At 42.9% G+C, this 17949-nt stretch overlaps 1 protein-coding gene across 2 annotated transcripts; it reads right to left on the reverse strand.

Moving 5' to 3' along the window:
• Nucleotides 1-10609: 10609 nt before the first annotated feature.
• btla (B and T lymphocyte associated) lies at nt 10610-17197 on the reverse strand. Of its 2 annotated transcripts, XM_079615711.1 has the most exons (7): nt 16984-17197; nt 16743-16806; nt 14498-14827; nt 14051-14092; nt 13773-13898; nt 13629-13669; nt 10610-13539 (listed from the first exon to the last, which is right to left on the reverse strand). In XM_079615711.1, exons 1-7 carry the CDS (start codon nt 16984-16986, stop codon nt 13237-13239), a joined length of 909 nt encoding a protein of 302 aa, XP_079471837.1. In that variant the 5' UTR covers nt 16987-17197; the 3' UTR covers nt 10610-13236. The 2 variants fall into 2 exon arrangements, with proteins under 2 accessions (XP_079471837.1, XP_079471836.1); XM_079615710.1 differs by lacking the exon at nt 16984-17197 and having other exon boundaries at nt 10611-13539; nt 16743-16975.
• Nucleotides 17198-17949: the final 752 nt, after the last annotated feature.

A 17949-nucleotide genomic window follows, 5' to 3' on the forward strand; every position in this document is an offset into this window, starting at 1 on the left:
CTTTCATTAGTCAGTAAATGTGAATACCAGGCAATAGTGATATCAGACCACGCACCACTGTTAATTACTTTAAACTTGCCTACTACAAGCAGTGGGTATCGGCCGTGGCGATTTAATACATTACTACTCTCAGATACTGAGTTTGTCAAATTTATTTCTAAAGAAATACATGAGTTTTTAGAGCATAACCGGACCCCAGGGGTGTCCTACTGCCTAATTTGGGAAACGTTAAACGCCTATCTCAGAGGCCAAATCATATCGTATAGTGCCCGCGTAAGGATAAAACAACAGGAAAGGCTTAAAAAGATAGAAAGTGATATTCTGCATATCGATGGGGTTCTCTCACACTCGCCATCAGTTGATTTATTTAAGGAACAATTAGCTCTTCAGACAGAATTCAATCTGTTATCTACGAAACTTATTGACAACCTTTTGAATAAATCCAGAACATGGCGAAAAAATAGGAAAAATCTTAGCTCATCAACTACGGCAACAAATTGTCGACCAGTCAATCCTCGAAATTATTGATGAACACGACAAAAAATTAATTGATACATTAGAGATTAATAATAGGTTTATGGAGTATTATTCGCAATTATATACTTCTGAATCCAGTAGAAATGAGGTACTGTTTGATTAATTTTTTAGCAAATTCACTCTGCCCACTATTGATGAACAATATGCCTCAGATTTGGAAAGACCATTTTCAAAGGCCGAAATATTGAAAGCAATTGCCACCATGCAAAGTGGAAAATCGCCGGGGCCAGATGGTTTTTCGAGCGAATTTTTCAAAAGATTCTCCTCAGAACTTTCCCCAATCTTACTCGCTGTCTATGATGAGTCCTTCATCTCAGGGTCGTTACCAGAAACCATGAGACAAGCAGTAATTTCTTTAATTCATAAAAAGGGTAAAAGTAAATTAGATTGTAGCTCATATCGACCTATTTCATTGTTAAATGTTGATAGTAAAATATTTGCCAAACTTTTAGCATGTCGATTAGAGATTGTTATACCTTCAATAGTGTCTGATGATCAGACTGGCTTTATCAAAAATCGATATTCATTCTACAATATACGCAGACTTTTGAATATTCTTCACTATCCCACTCCACCCGACATACCTGAGGTGCTTCTGTCACTTGATGCTGAAAAGGCATTTGACCAGGTGGAGTGGGACTACCTCTTCTATACCTTGAAGAAATTTGGCTTTGGTGCCAAATTCATTTCATGGATTAATGTTTTATATTCCTCTCCTGTAGCAGCAATTCAGACAAACAATAACATATCATTCTTTTTCCAATTAGTGTCACAACAGAACTGAGGAAACAGTAGCAAGTAAAACTCTTTATTTAGAAAAAGTGATGGTGATGATGACGAATGTCCGAGGTGATGCAGGCTGTGGCGCAGGGACTTCGATGGCCAGACACGGTGTGTAGACAGAAGTGCTGAGTGCTCTGAAGTGCTGACAAAATCCAGACATGAAACGATATCCACAAGACGGTGACCGGAACCCAGGAACACAGGTAGGAGACGATACACAGGAGCAGGATCAGACACAACACGAGGACTTCATACAACAATCTGACAGGGGAGATGAGAAAATGGAGAGTTTATATATGTTGATGAGATGGGCTGCAGCTGATGATGAGTGATTGCAGCTGGATCGCTGATCAGTGATAACAAGCCGGACACACCCACTCACACACATGTAAACAAACAAGGCACAGGACGAGAAAAAGACATTGGATCTGTGAACCATCACAATTAGGCCGCGGGACTAGGCAGGGCTACCCACTATCCCCCTCATTATTTGCACTGATGATTGAGCCCCTGGCAGTGGCAATACGGTCCGATAATACTATTAAAGGCATACTGAGGGGTGAATCCGAACATAAAGTGTCCCTTTATGCGGATGATACCATCTTGTATGTGTCTGAGCCGCTTAAGGCCCTGCCTCGTCTACTGTCATTACTTGGTAGTTTTGGGGAAATATCAGGATATAAAATAAACATGCAAAAAAGTGAACTTATAGTTCCTTACCATTTAAATTAAGTAAAGATACATTTAAGTATTTAGGTATATGGGTTACTAATAATTACAAGAACTATAAAACAAATTTTATTCCATTGATAAATTCTATAAAACAAGATTTTGAGCGTTGGGGTACACTACCGCTTTCACTAGGAGGCAGGATAAACACCGTCAAGATGAATATCCTACCTAGATTTCTATATCTGTTCCAGTGTATCCTGATATTCTTAACCAAATCATTTTTCCTATTGATAGACAAGCTGATATCAGAAAAATGCACACATCCGTAAAAGTGTTCTGCGGCGACATCGAGAGCATGGAGGACTATCATTACCCAATTTTCAGTACTATTACTGGGCAGTCAACGCTCGTTCTATGTTATATTGGTTCAATTCGCATGCTGATGGTCCTAAGTGGCTGTCCCTTGACAATCTGTCATGCCATCCTGCTTCTTTACATGCAGTGCTCTGCTCAACATTGCCATCACCTCATCCAATATAAATACTCTCTGAATCCAGTGGTTAAGCACTCCTTCAAAATATGGGGACAGTTTAGAAGACATTTTTCACTTAATGATGTATCAGTCTATGCTCCCATAGTAAGAAATCACATGTTTACTCCCTCTATTATAGATGATTCTTTTGGTGGCTGGTCTGTAAATGGCCTTAGGGTACTAAAGGATATGTATATTGAAGGCACTTTTGCAACCTTTCAGCAAGTGAAAACTAAATTCCAAATTCCCAACACTCACTTCTTTAAATATCTTCAACTTCGCAGTTTTGTTTGTATCATCTGTTAGTCACTTCCCCTCATTACCACCTGAGACACTTCTTGAGACTGTTCTAAAAGTGAATCCATACTCTAAGGGGGCCATTGGTAAAATCTATAGTGCAATGAATACTCATAATATGGGATCGCTGGCCCAAGTGAAAAGATTGTGGGAAGAGTCCTTCACAGACCACATCACAAAGACAGCTCGATCATGCAGGTTTGCACTGCACAACATCAGGAAGATCAGGCCCTTCCTGACTAAGTATGCAACACAACTTCCCGCCCAGGCCTTGGTTATCTCTAGGCTTGATTACTGCAATGCTCTTCTGGCTGGTCTTCCATCATGTGCAATTAAACCTCTACAAATGATCCAGAATGCTGCAGCCCGTCTTGTCTTCAACGAGCTCAAAAGGGCCCACGTCACTCCTCTGTTCATCTCTCTGCACTGGCTACAACTCGCTGCTCGCATCAAGTTCAAGGCATTGACGCTCGCTTACAGATCGACCACAGGCTCAGCTCCCTCCTACTTTCACTCGCTCCTACGAGTCTACATCCCTACCAGAAGCCTGCGATCGGTCAATGAGCGACGGCTCGTGGTACCATCACAGAGAGCCACAAAATCACTCTCCAGAACATTCTCATTCACGGTTCCTTGCTGTTGGAATGATCTCCCTACCCTCATCCGGAATGCAGAATCCCTGACCACATTCAAAAGACAACTGAAAACTCACCTCGTGAGCACTTGACATAAAAAAAAAAAACCCTCTCCTTTACCCTCCCTTGTTTTGGCTTATGCTACTCTGAGCAATGCCAGAACTTTGTATTTTGAGCACTTCTTGCGTTATTTTTTGCCTCTTCTCGATGACTCGCTTGCTGTAGTCCTCAGTTGTAAGTCGCTTTGGATAAAGGCGTCTGCTAAATGACCAAATGTAAATGTAAGAGGAACTGGCTATTGGAATCTCTGAGGATGTATGGGAATTTATATTGAAAAACATTCATTCATCTTCAATATGTCAAAGACATCGAGGGATTTAATTTAAAGTTGTTCATATATTGCACTGGTCTAAAGTAAAACTGGCAAAATTTAAATCAGATATAGATCCTCACTGTGATAGATGTGAAGCCGAACCAGGCACTCTGTCGCACATGTTCTGGCTCTGTCCAAAACTTGAAGATTTTTGGAAGTCTATATTAAAATTTATTTCCGACACATCATAGAGCCTGATCCCATGATTTCTGTATTCGGTATTGTGCCGCAGCATTATCACTTAAATCAGAACAACAAAAGCCTCATAGCATTTACTACTCTTTTAGCTCGGCGGCAGATACTGCTTAAATGGAAAGACAAGTCCCCCCCAACTTTTAAATGTGGCTCATTGATCTTTTATATGTAGTGGGACGTATATAGCCACGTTAATTAAATGAATGTGCGTGGGGTAGTGCGGTTCCAATCACAAACTTGGTGGTACCGTATAAAAGAGAGAACCTGTAGCCACTCTTGTGTGTGTGTTTGCCGGTTTGGTGTCGCGTCATTGCCTGGGGGAACGCCCCTCTTTCTCCTAGCGTTTCCGCTTTCAGGTAGGCACTGTTTGAACTAGGGGGTAACACTGATGTGGGATTGTGTGTAAACCGTTTTATTTACTACTTCAGGATCGTTCGCTGCCGTTGGCGGCTCCTGTTACATGCCTCTATTGCAGTCCCGTGTCTCATGATACTTTGAGCTGCGGGGATTGTTCGCTGTGTGAGCCTTAAGCGGCGGCTGGTCTTCTGCGCCTGCCTCGCTGGCATTTCCGTGCTTCGGATGATGTTGTGTCCCGTGTCCTCTATACGCCGAGTTTGTGAATGAAAGGTATGCGAAACGCCCACTTTGTACAGTGCTCATTATTTTATATGTTGTAAGTTGCTGATGTTTTTTTATTCTTAGGACGAGTAGATGTTCTGTGATGCCTGGTGGGCAACGCTGATTTGACGCTGCTGCTTATTATATAAGTTAGCCCACGATCCTTATCAACTCTCCTTCCACACACGTGTGCGTGTATGCGTGTGTGTGCGCACTGTGCAGCCTAACGTGACGCCCGTTCTCCAGTATTAACCACTCCAAACATTGAGTGTCTTCCACACTATACCTTCAAACTTTGCAGTATTTTCATTTATAATTGTTTGTGTGTATTAAGTGATTTGATTGGTTTATTGTGAGTGTTTTGCAGTGTTGTATTTATTTTGATTTGTGAGTTCCTTCAAGAGGTGCTGGTAGAAGGTCAGTGCATAATACCCAATGTCAGCACCAACTTTGATTTTCATTTCTTTTGTAGTATATTCTTGTAAGTTGACCTAAATGTCTATTATTGGGGCATGTTTGAGTGAGGGTGTTGTATATTGAGACCATACTAATTTTACACTCTTGTTACAGGAGCTAAGGCTTTGGGGCAGACCACTAGTAGGCCCTACCGGGGGGGGGGGGGGGGGGGGGATTATTTTGTGACTTTATTGCAGTGTGTGTGCTGTGACCTGTACACGGGCTGTTGCGAGTGATATTGAAGCCTTGGGCGTGTGTCTGCCATCAAGCCTCAGCCTCCTTTGGATTATGGTCTCTCCTGCATATGTCTATTGATGATTCTTAGCTTTTATACATTTTAACAGATGATTGTATTTAAATAAAAACTTTTGTATTATTGGTATCCACGTCTCTAGCCCTTCTTGCTAATTACGTTTCTGTGTATCCTTTATCAATTCTTAGTAGTAAATATCTATATTTCCCTATTAAATAGGGTGGCGTAGTCAGGTGATGCTAGAGGCAATGTTTCTATATTTGCCCCAGGTGTGAAGGGCCAAGGTCCCGCTACATATACAATCTGACAATGGAAAAAATAAGGTATACTACAGCAGGCTGTGCCTATACATTTTTTTGATATCTGGCAACCGGTTCTGGACCAAATAAGGAAGGTGGATCCCTCTCTAATCTCAATTTCAGAGGAGTAATATACTGTACATAGTTGTGCTTTTTTTTCTTCTTCAATTAATGTGTATTGGTGCAACAGGTGGGGATTGTTCTTGGGTGGGTTGGTTAACATAAAAAGAAAATGTATTGTAAAGTGTATCTTATGTCTGATAAGATGTTAAATAAAAACACTCTGCGTAAAAAAAGAAAGAAAATAGTTTGTGCATGTTTCCAGCATTCAGTGGTTATACCTACTAAATGTGATGCAAGCAATCACAACCGGTGAATCGACATCAGGGTCGCATCCAAGGTTTATTGATGCACAAAAGAAATAAAGAACGCTAGCCCGACTGGTCACACAGAAGAGTTACTGTAGCTCAATTTGCTGAAAAACTCTGTTTGCTGCGTATGGGGCTGCGTAGCCACGGACCGGTCAGAGTGCCCATGATGACCCCTGTGCAAAATGGCCATGTGAGCAACAGAACTGGACCATGGAGCAATGGAAGAAGAGTGTCTGGTCTGATGAATCATGTTTTATTTTTATGGATCAGGTGCATGGCCGGATACATGTGCGTTGTTTACCTGGGAAAGAGACGGCAATAGGATGCACTCTTGGAAGAAGGCAGGCCGGCGGAGGCAGTGTGATGCTCTGGGCAATGTTCTGCTATAAACCTTGGGTCCTGGCATTCAAGTGGATGTTACTTTGACACTTGATTGTTGCAGACCATGTACACACCCCTTAATGGCAGTAGAGTCTTTCAGCAGGATAATGCACCCTGACACACCGTGTAACACATTTTTTAGGAATGTTTGTGGAACATAGATAATAGTTGACACAGATAACATAGACATAGATAAAGGTGTTGCCTTGACCTCCAAAATCTCAATCCAATTGAGCATTGGATATGCTGGACCAACAAATGCAATCCAAGTAAGCCTCACTTCGCAACTTTCAGGTTTAAAGGATGTGTTGCTAATGTCTTGGTTCCACAACAGGCCACATTGGAGTCCATTCCTCAACGCATGATATTAGGCAGGTGGTTTTAATGTTATGCCTGTTCAGTTTATAAATGTTACATTTCGATAAAATTTTAAAATAACAGATTAGTTGTTTTTTGGTTGTCAAACCAGTACAAAGTGTTTCTATATTAATATGGTGAACACCTGTGGTTACTCTGCTAAAGGAACTCATCTTCATACATCCGCTAAACATCACTTTGACAACAGTTAAAAGGCATTGCAGAAAACCTCATAGCACCATATGTTTGCAGATACCATCCATCCATCCATCCATCCATCTTCTTCCGCTTATCCGGGGCCGGGTCGCGGGGGCAGCAGTCTAAGCAGAGACACCCAGACTTCCCTCTCCCTAGACACTTCCTCCAGCTCTTCCAGGGGGACACCGAGGCGTTCCCAGGCCAGCCGGGAGACATAGTCTCTCCAGCGTGTCCTAGGTCTTCCTCGGGGTCTCCTCCCGGTGGGACGTGCCCGGAACACCTTCCCAGGAAGGCGTTCAGGAGGCATCCGGAACAGATGCTCGAGCCACCTCAGCTGACCCCTCTCGATGTGGAGGAGCAGCGGCTCTACTCTGAGCTCCTCCCGAGTGACCGAGCTCCTCACCCTATCTCTAAGGGATCGCCCAGCCACTCTGCGGAGAAAGCTCATTTCGGCCGCCTGTATCCGGGATCTTGTTCTTTCGGTCATGACCCAAAGCTCATGACCATAGGTGAGAGTAGGAACGTAGATTGACCGGTAAATCGAGAGCTTCGCCTTGCGGCTCAGCTCTTTCTTCACCACGACAGACCGGTACAACGACCGCATTACTGCAGCAGCTGCACCGATCCGTCTGTCAATCTCCCGTTCCATCCTTCCCTCACTCGTGAACAAGACCCCAAGATACTTAAACTCCTCCACTTGAGGCAGGAACTCTCCACCAACCTGAAGTGAGCAAGCCACCCTTTTCCGACTGAGGACCATGGCCTCGGATTTGGAGGTGCTGATTCTCATCCCAGCCGCTTCACACTCGGCTGCAAACCGTCCCAGTGCATGCTGAAGGTCCTGGTCTGTAGGGGCCAACACGACAACATCATCCGCAAAGAGCAGAGACGAAATCGTGTGGTCCCCGAACCTGACACCCTCCGGCCCCTGGCTGCGCCTAGAAATTCTGTCCATAAATATTATGAACAGAACCGGTGACAAAGGGCAGCCCTGCCGAAGTCCAACATGCACCGGGAACAAGTCTGACTTACTGCCGGCAATGCGAACCAAGCTCCTGCTCCGGTCGTATAGGGACCGGACAGCCCTTAGCAAAGGACCCCGGACCCCATACTCCCGGAGCACCCTCCACAGGCCGCCTCGAGGGACACAGTCGAATGCCTTCTCCAAATCCACAAAACACATGTGGATTGGTTGGGCAAACTCCCATGAACCCTCCAGCACCCTGTAGAGGGTATAGAGCTGGTCCAGTGTTCCACGGCCGGGACGAAAACCGCACTGTTCCTCCTGAATCCGAGGTTCTACTATCGGCCGTAATCTCCTCTCCAGTACCCTAGCATAGACTTTCCCGGGGAGGCTGAGAAGTGTGATCCCCCTGTAGTTGGAACACACTCTCCGGTCCCCCTTCTTAAAAAGAGGGACCACCACCCCAGTCTGCCATCCCAGAGGTACTGTCCCCGACCGCCACGCGATGCTGCAGAGGCGTGTCAGCCAAGACAGCCCCGCAACATCCAGAGACTTGAGGTACTCAGGGCGGATCTCATCCACCCCCGGTGCCTTGCCACCGAGGAGTTTCTTGACTACCTCGGTGACTTCAGCTTGGGAGATGGACGAGTCAACCTCCGAGCCCTCAGCCTCTGCTTCCTCAATGGAAGACGTGATGGCGGGATTGAGGAGATCCTCGAAGTATTCCTTCCACCGTCCAACGACATCCCCAGTTGAGGTCAACAGCTGCCCACCTCCACTGTAAACAGCGTTGGTGGGGCACTGCTTCTCTCTCCTGAGTCGCCGGACGGTTTGCCAGAATCTCTTCGAGGCCAGCCGATAGTCATTTTCCATGGCCTCTCCGAACTCCTCCCAGGCCCGAGTTTTTGCCTCCACAACCACCCGGGCTGCAGTTCGCTTGGCCTGCCGGTACCCGTCAGCTGCCTCAGGAGTCCCACAAGCCAACCAGGCCCGATAGGACTCCTTCTTCAGCTTGACGGCATCCCTTACTTCCGGTGTCCACCACCGGGTTCGGGGATTGCCGCCTCGACAGGCACCGGAGACCTTACGGCCACAGCTCCGAGTGGCCGCTTCGACAATGGAGGTGGAGAACATGGTCCACTCGGACTCAATATCTCCAGCCTCCCTCGGGATCCGGTAGAAGCTCCGCCGGAGGTGGGAGTTGAAGATCTCTCTGACAGGAGACTCGGCCAAACGTTCCCAGCAGACCCTTACAGTACGCTTGGGTCTGCCGAGTCTGTCCAGCTTCCTCTTCTGCCATCGGATCCAACTCACCACCAGGTGGTGATCGGTTGACAGCTCCGCCCCTCTCTTTACCCGAGTGTCCAAGACATACGGCCGCAGGTCAGATGAAACAACCACAAAGTCGATCATCGACCTACGGCCTAGGGTGTCCTGGTGCCACGTGTACTGATGGACACCCTTATGCTTGAACATGGTGTTCGTTATGGACAAACTGTAACTAGCACAGAAGTCCAATAACTGAACACCGCTCGGGTTCAGATCAGAGGGGCCGTTCCTCCCAATCACGCCCCTCCAGGTTACACTGTCGTTGCCCACGTGAGCATTGAAGTCCCCCAGTAGAACGACGGAGTCTCCAGTCGGAGCACTTTCTAGCACCCCTCCCAGAGACTCCAAGAAGGCCGGGTACTCTGCACTGCCGTTTGGCCCGTAGGCACACACAACAGTGAGAGACCTATCCCCGACCCGTAGGCGCAGGGAAACGACCCTCTCGTTCACCGGGGTAAACTCCAACACATGGGGGCTGAGCTGGGGGGCTATAAGCAAACCCACACCAGCCCGCCGCCTCTCACCAAGGGCAACTCCAGAGTGGTGAAGAGTCCATCCTCTATCAAGGAGTGTGGTTCCAGAGCCTAAGCCGTGCGTAGAGGTGATACCAACTATCTCTAGTTGGAACCTCTCAACCTCACGCACAATCTCAGGCTCCTTCCCCGCCAGCGAGGTGACATTCCACGTCCCTAGAGCTAGTTTCCGTTTCCAGGGATCGGGTTGTCGAGGCCCCCGCCTTCGACTGCCGCCCGATCCTCTCAGCACCGGCCCCTTATGGCCCCTCCTGCAGGTGGTGAGCCCACGGGAAGGCGGCCCCACGTCGCTCCTTCGGGCTGAGCCCGGCCGGACCCCGTGGGGGGAGGCCCGGCCACAAGGCGCTCACATACGAGCCCCAACCCCGGGCCTGGCTCCAGGGTGGGGCCCCGGCTGCGCCATACCGGGCGACGTCACGGTCCTCGATTTGTTGCTCATCATAAGGGTGCGTGTGAACCGCTCTTAGTCTGACCCGTCACCTAGGACCTGTTTGCCTTGGGAGACCCTACCAGGGGCATATAGCCCCGGACAACATAGCTCCTAGGGTCATTCGGGTACTCAAACCCCTCCACCACGTTAAGGTGGCAGGAGGGGTAGCAGTTTGCAGATACCACTTGTTTTAATATTTATATCTAATATAATGCCATTACACTTTTAAAGTGTGAATTAAATGGATTTTCTTAAGTTTTTAAGAAAAAAAGTTCTTAAGTTTGAATTCATGGTGAAAAGTAAGCCATTAACATTCATTAATAATGGTTCCTTTAATTACTTTTAATGTTTTTTGAACGAAAAGTGATTCACAGGCAACAATCAACAAACATATTCACATTTATTCTATACTTTTGTACTCCCCTATGAAAGGAGAGTCTTGCTCATACATTCTGAAACTGTACTTATTCCAAGAGAAACACTTCTCTAACTGAATCATGTCAAGGTAAATACAATGTTGAGATTAAATAAGGAACTTTTTTATGGAAGTCCCCTTTAAAAAAATGAGTCACAGTCATAGGTGAAACCAGTCTAGACACACCAACACAACGAGTACAGCAGCAAACTGATTTATACACTTGTAAATAAGCTTTGAACTTGATGAAGAATAGGCTATTGGATTAATTTACTCATTCATACAAACACACACACACACACGCGCACGCGAGCACACACACACACACACACACACACACACACACACACACACACACACACACTCAGTATGTACTGTATAAATAGATAGGAGTATGTTACTCACTGACCTTTAACACATTAAAGGTAGGAGGTCATATATACTATTCTTCACTGTAGGTGTACAGTATAATTATAAGGCAGTATGTTACTCATTGACCTTTAATGAACAAAAAAGGAGGCTGTATGTACTGTTCTTCATTGTGGGAGGCAAAGAATCCCACCATCATATCTGGTAAGTTGCAGTCTCCCCCCTGCTCGTACAGGAAATGTTTTTGCATGCTTTTGCGCTTGTGGGCTTCTCAGTTTGTACTCTGCGTACAAACTCGACAAATTAGACAACATAGATATAGAAAAAGTGGGACACGCTTATAATGCCTGGTGGTCTTTTAGAAAGTAAAAAATAAAGAAAAATAAAATACAACACTAAATCATGACATCTTTACAATAAATTTCTGGGAAGAAAAAAAAATAGTTCATACAAGGACGATAATAACTATAACTTTTAAAATCTTTATAATCCTTCTAATTCTATGAGAATAGGGACATCCACACCGACACTATAACAATAATGACACAGGGTTGGAATCACAATCAGAATTATTTTTTTTCCAGCTGATGAATAATAAAAACATTGACAGCCAATCAGAACCTACCCTACTTAATGAGCTTAAGCATTTAAAGGACAGACGACATAACTCCAGGGTGTGCTTATAATATTCAGAATGCTATTGTCCGTTAGTGTGTGTGCTAATATAGTTATTGTGACTTTATAGTTATTATTCTTGGTGTGAACGGGCCTTAAAGCCATAGGCACCTGTTACCATGAAGCAAATGATAACTAGGTTAAGCACATATTAACGGTGTTCGTTTTTCAAGAGTACTGTCTTTTTCTCTGTGCGACGGTGACCTTGATGAATTTATTGCACAAAAGTTCTTCATGTCTCGCTAATAGAGGCCCATGGACTGCTAAAACATTACCAACCAAACAATATTGATGGTGTGCAAATGTGCCCTATGTTAATGATCTAAGCTCATGGTCTAAAGCGTATGGCGCAAGTGCAGTTAGGGCGTGTCCGAATCCACTTTTGCTAGTTTAATGACGGGAAATGGTCTGTGCGCCTAGCTCATGGTCTAAAAGGGTTATCCCTATTTTCTTAATGAGTAATGTGTGTGTTTTGGCTGTAACGTGCAATAAACCAATCAGAGTCTCAGCTTCCATTCCCTTTAAAAGCCAGCTGCGCTCGCGCCATGGAGGATTCGCTATTTACATGACGGTATTTGTAAGCGGAAAGACTGAACACGTCTCCAGAGAGCAAATGGATCTGCTCGTGCTCGGTTAAAGCGTGCAGGCAGACCATCTACGGGACAAGCTGGATTCCACCATATATTTATGTACACAATGATAATCTTTTAAATTGTAATCCTTTTATTTGTAATATTTGGCATGTTTGTGTGTCTATAGGCGCACATTACTAACAAGCTCTTTAAATAGCAAAAAAAAAAACATGGCACAGGACGTGAAAATTATGACTGCGTCAGGCTGGAACACTTGCGTCACGCCTGGCGCTGCATTGCGCTGGCCACCGGGTGTATGATAGGGCCCTATATGTCGGTCTTAACAGACACTTTAACAGCTGCATTCAAATGAAAATATTTATTGTCTTGGTGTGAACAGGCATTTAGTCATTTGGCAAAACCTCTTTACATTTAATAAAATAGCACGTTAACAGGATCATTCAGTGTAGCCATTGTCATTTACTGTGGTAAATTTCCTGACACAAGGTGCAACATCCCACAGAACCTGATTTCACCAAGTGCAACATGTTCTTGGATCAGCATCTTTGTTGATCCTGGAACAACATTCCAATCAACCAATCAGATTTAAAGGACAAGTTTACAGTTCATGTCAAGTTTAGGCTTACAACCAGGGTTAGGTGTTTTTACATCAGTGTTATTCACATATAATTTCCCTCTGATTTTAGGGTTAAGTTATGGGTTGGGTTAGAGTTAGGGGTATATGGTTAGGATTATATTTTCGGACAGGAATGTTGTTCCAGGATCAACAAAATTTGTTGACCCAGGAACACGTCTAACTCTAACCAGACCTTTGAGATAACAGCAGGCAGTTGCCATCATACGTGTCAAGCTCAGATTCTTGCCCCTCATAGAGAGTATTTTAAAATGATTTCTTAATACAGAATGGCAAATGAGTGATAATTTTTCTCAGTATTTTTTTTTAAAAGTGTCTCAGTAAAGGATTCATTGAATCACCGGAACCGGATTGCAGCATATTCTGAAGGTTCTGGTTCTTGTCGTGCTGTTCTTTTTGGCACTCTGGACATAGCCTGGTGATTTAAGGAAGCATACACAAGAGCATTCTCTTCTTCTCCTCTTTCTGTGCCAACAGCTCTTCCAGCTGGAGATGCTCCTCTGACAGGTGGAGTTTCACAGACACGATATAAAGCAGAGGTCGGCTGGACTGTGGGAGGATGGGTGTTGTGATGGGGATGGGGATGATGAGGAGGAGGAGGAGGAGGAGGAGGCAGGTCACTTCTTTGTGTTTCCATGTACTGTAGAAGTGAAAACAGAGCATTTAATAACTTTATTTTCAGTGGACACAATAAAAAGGTCTACAGACTGAAATGAAAACAAAATATACCTGATTTTTAAATGCCATATCTTTTCTTCTTGAATTTGTCCCTATGGAAAATTACACATAATCATGCAATGGACACAAAAACTAATGGAACAGGTTATTGTAACATAAAGTTAAAATCTTATTGCAAATTCCCAAACCACTCACCTTGGTATCTGATGAAAAGTAATGTTATAGCCATAACTATGAATATCAGCCCCGCTATTCCAGTGCAGATGTACACATATGGCCAGAGCCACTGCAGATCATCATTCGGAATTGCATTCATATCACCTATTATTGTAGGCATTAGACTATTTAATACCTGCTGTACTTATCAGGCATGCATTTTAATGCACTTTGATTTTAGAAAACCATTAGAATGTAAACTAATTGCCAAACAAAAAGTTGACTAATATCATGTGTTGTAATGGTCATGCCCTTACTTGTGTTGCTTTGATTGCATGGAACCTCATCCTCCTTACTTACTGAAAACATTTAAAAAATAAACTTTTATTATATTTACAGTATATTCAACTGAATGGATTTCACTTTATTTTGATGGTCCCTTAACAACTTTATGTTGACTAACATGGCACCTGCATGTCTACTAACTCTCATTAGACTGTCAGTAGATTATTAGTAGAGTGTTAGGGTTCGGGTTTGAATAAGTCGACATGTAGTTGCAAAGTTGAATCAGTAGAATGTCTGTTGGGGGACCATCACAATAAAGAGTTAGCAGATATTTAGCAGACAGTCTACTAATACTTTAATGAGAGTTACTTGACATTAAGTTGTAAATGTACTTATGGTCAACATAATGTATAAAAGGTTTTAATTCACCATCAAAATAAAGTGTTGAATGTTTACATTCTACTAATAACATCACTTACCTGTTACAGTGACATTAATAGCATGGCCAATAGAGCTATCACCTTCTTTACATCTGTATAAACCTGCGTCCTCCATTGAGATGTTCAGGAAAATCAGGAAAGCCATCCCTTCATGCTCTGTCATATTCTTCCAATCAGTTGTTATGTAAACTGAGTGATTTAAAGCTTTACAGTGATTTTCATAGATTTTGCACCATGAGACTCTTGGGATCCTGTGACATCCATTTTGAGTAAAAGTACAGTTTATCTTCAACTCTGTCATAACACGAGCTCTAAACATTGTGTTTCGTGGCACTTTGATCATGTGGACACATTGCTGCTCCTCAGACCCTACAAGAGTAAAGGAAAACAGGGGATTTATTTCCGAATTTTTGGTAAAACATTAGAATACTGTTCCGTCATTAATTAATAACTACACAGAAACAAATGAGTATAACACAATATTATCATAGTAATTATTAACTAACAAGAAACTCTGATTAATGAATCAGTAATAGTGCTCAGTTGAATTAGGTAATTCACTATATAAGCTAATTGGCTAACTATTTTTTTCATACCTCCCAGAGGACTACTATACGGGTTCATAATTAATGTGAATAATTCATAATGTATAATTAATTCTAACGTGAATGTAATGGTAACCCACTAGTAATGACTTATGTATAACCAAGTCCTTCAGTAGGAATTAATTATTTGGAATAGTATTTTAAAGTGAAAAGCATGATAACTCTCTATTGACTGAAGCCATTGCAAGCATCTGAGGTTTTTGTAAGGTTACTGGATAGTAATTACTTCTAAAAGATTTTGGTAACACTTATGGTGCGTTCACACCGGACGCGAATAGCGCGTCAGGCGCGAGTCATTTCAATGTTAAGTCAATGCAAAGACGCGTTACGCGCGTAAAACGCGTGTAACGCGTCTTAGCATTGACTTAACATTGAAATGACTCGCGCCTGACGCGCTATTCGCGTCCGGTGTGAACGCACCACTAGAGTCATTACTAGTGAGTTACCATGATCTTCACTTTAGAATACTGTTCCAAATAATTAGTAATTACATTAGAAGGATCAATTTAGTAATTACTATTCAAAACAAGTCTTTTTTTTTTTTTTGTCACTAGCGGGGTACCATGATCTTCACTCTAGAATGAATTATACATTATGCATTACTCACAATAATTATGATGAACAAGTATATAGTAGTTATTATTCCTCCAAGAGGTATGAAAAAATAATAGTACTGATAAGCTAATAGTGAACTACCGCATTCAGCTGAGTGCTATTACTTACTAATTTGTTAATTAGAGTTTATTGTTAGTTAATAATAGTCACTAGAATGTTATTATTGCATTACTCATTTGTTCCTGTGTTGTTATTCATTAATGACGGAACAGTATTCCAAAGTGTTATCGAATGTCTACTGGTGTAAACTACTAGGACAAATTTGCAGGACAAATTTACAACCTTGTGTGCTTCTATAAATATAAAAGCATAATAATTCTCAATAATTAATTTTTTTTTCATAACAATTAGAATTAAATCAACTATTATGTAACGAGGCACCCCGACCCCGATAAGCTTAATGCAGAGCATAAACTGTTTTTTTTTATATAAAAACTGTTGATATTGGTATAAAGACTAAGTCAAAGGATTTTGATGATATTGGAAAAACAAATGAAATTGTCTAAGATAGGTAAGATATAAGTGTGATCCATACAAGATAAGATGGTGACAATCACAAGATTACAGTACGCGACTTCTCAAACATCCCATGACCCGACAAAGGCGCAAAAAGAAGCTCTGATCCACTGCAACAGACGCTGATGGGGTAACACACTGATCCGACAAAACCGAACAAACAAGTATGTTGCTGTTGGTCGGCACCTGTCAGTTCAGTGTGAATTGGCCTAAAAACCGGATTCAATTGACCATCACATTATTATTATTTTTGTTTATCAAATTCTATTAAATGACACAATGATTGTTTGTCTCATATAAGCTGAACCAAGACATACCAAGCATGACAAATGTGCTTGGTAGTACTGAAAAAAAAAAAAAACAGCTAGTAGGTCAAATAATTGTCAGGTGAAAGGTTAAATAGCAGCTGTTCTTTACACACAAAACCATACACATACCACAACTGTTGTCATACACATACCACAATGTTCCCTAGAAATCCCATTTAACAATATGTATACTGACATCAGTCATTAATAGGGCATCATAGAGCAGATCTTAATACTTACGGTTGGTGGTGCCGCTGACACCAAGCGATAGAATTAGGAAAGAAACGGCAAGGTTACAGAGGATCTGGAAGACACAGTCCATTATTGAAGGTTTTTGACAACGTGTTTAAAAACTAATGTCCAAAATGAGAGCTGTGCACATTGTTTGTCATGAGTCCGTGTGTGAATGTGTGTATTGGAAAGACCAAGAGTGAAGTGGAAGTGTGCTTTAAGATGCAAGTTCCTCTATGACGTCTCTCACCATCTCTGTATCTCTTCTCTTGTACTTCTTAACTTGTATCTTCTCCTCCTTGGATCATATGCTTTTCACCTGTGTTGTTTCTTAGCATTTCTTTGTATTTGTTAGTCGGCTTTGTGTCTGCCTCTGTATCTCTTGGTTGTTTTTGGTTTTCCTTCTTTTGTCATTGACAGTTTCAAACCTCATCTAGTGTGTTTGTAGTGGTTTCAGGTTGTGTGAACCTTGTCGAGGTTGGCTGAACCTTCATGCAAATGTTGAAGAGAAAAAGTGTAAGAAACAGAAAGACATTCAAATGAACTCAATGACACCTCCTTGTGGATTATGACTGAATATCAGCACAAACTAGATCTACCTGCTTACTTCTTTCCATGGAGGTCTAAATACATGCATAAAGCTATTTGTTAGCATTCCCATTTATTAGGGGTTCAAGCACGTAGTGCTGAAACCCTATTGTTATTGTTAATTTTCCCATGATGCAGCATTCTCCTCTAAAACTGATCGGGCAGACCGAACCGTAAGTCGTAGAGACTTGAAACTTTGAGGGCTGGTAGTACTCACACCAACTACAACGTCACCAAGGCCCGCCCCGATCGGCCTGACGGGGGCGCTACAGCGGTCAAAAGTACAAAATGGCTCATAACTCCTAAACCGTTCAAGTGTTCAAGGCTCAAGTGTCTTACATCGTTGGAATCCTCGGCTCAAGGCGGACAAGATGCATGCCTCGGATTTGCTCGGCCTTCAGGCGCCAATTTCGAGTAAATTGCGTTTCTTTGAAAAACCTACTTTTGCGAACTAGTCCTAGGTTTTTGGCCTGATCGGAACCAAACCAATGCAGAAATATTCAATGGAGTCTGACTGTCAATAATCATATATATATTTTTTTTTTCAATTGACGGTCGCTAAGGGGAACAAAAATGTTTGATGGCACCAGAGCCACTTTTACTAAAACGGTTATAACTTGTGAACAGA

Source organism: Phoxinus phoxinus (genome assembly GCF_949152265.1).
Source record: "Phoxinus phoxinus genome assembly, chromosome: 6".
NCBI lineage: Eukaryota > Metazoa > Chordata > Actinopteri > Cypriniformes > Leuciscidae > Phoxinus > Phoxinus phoxinus.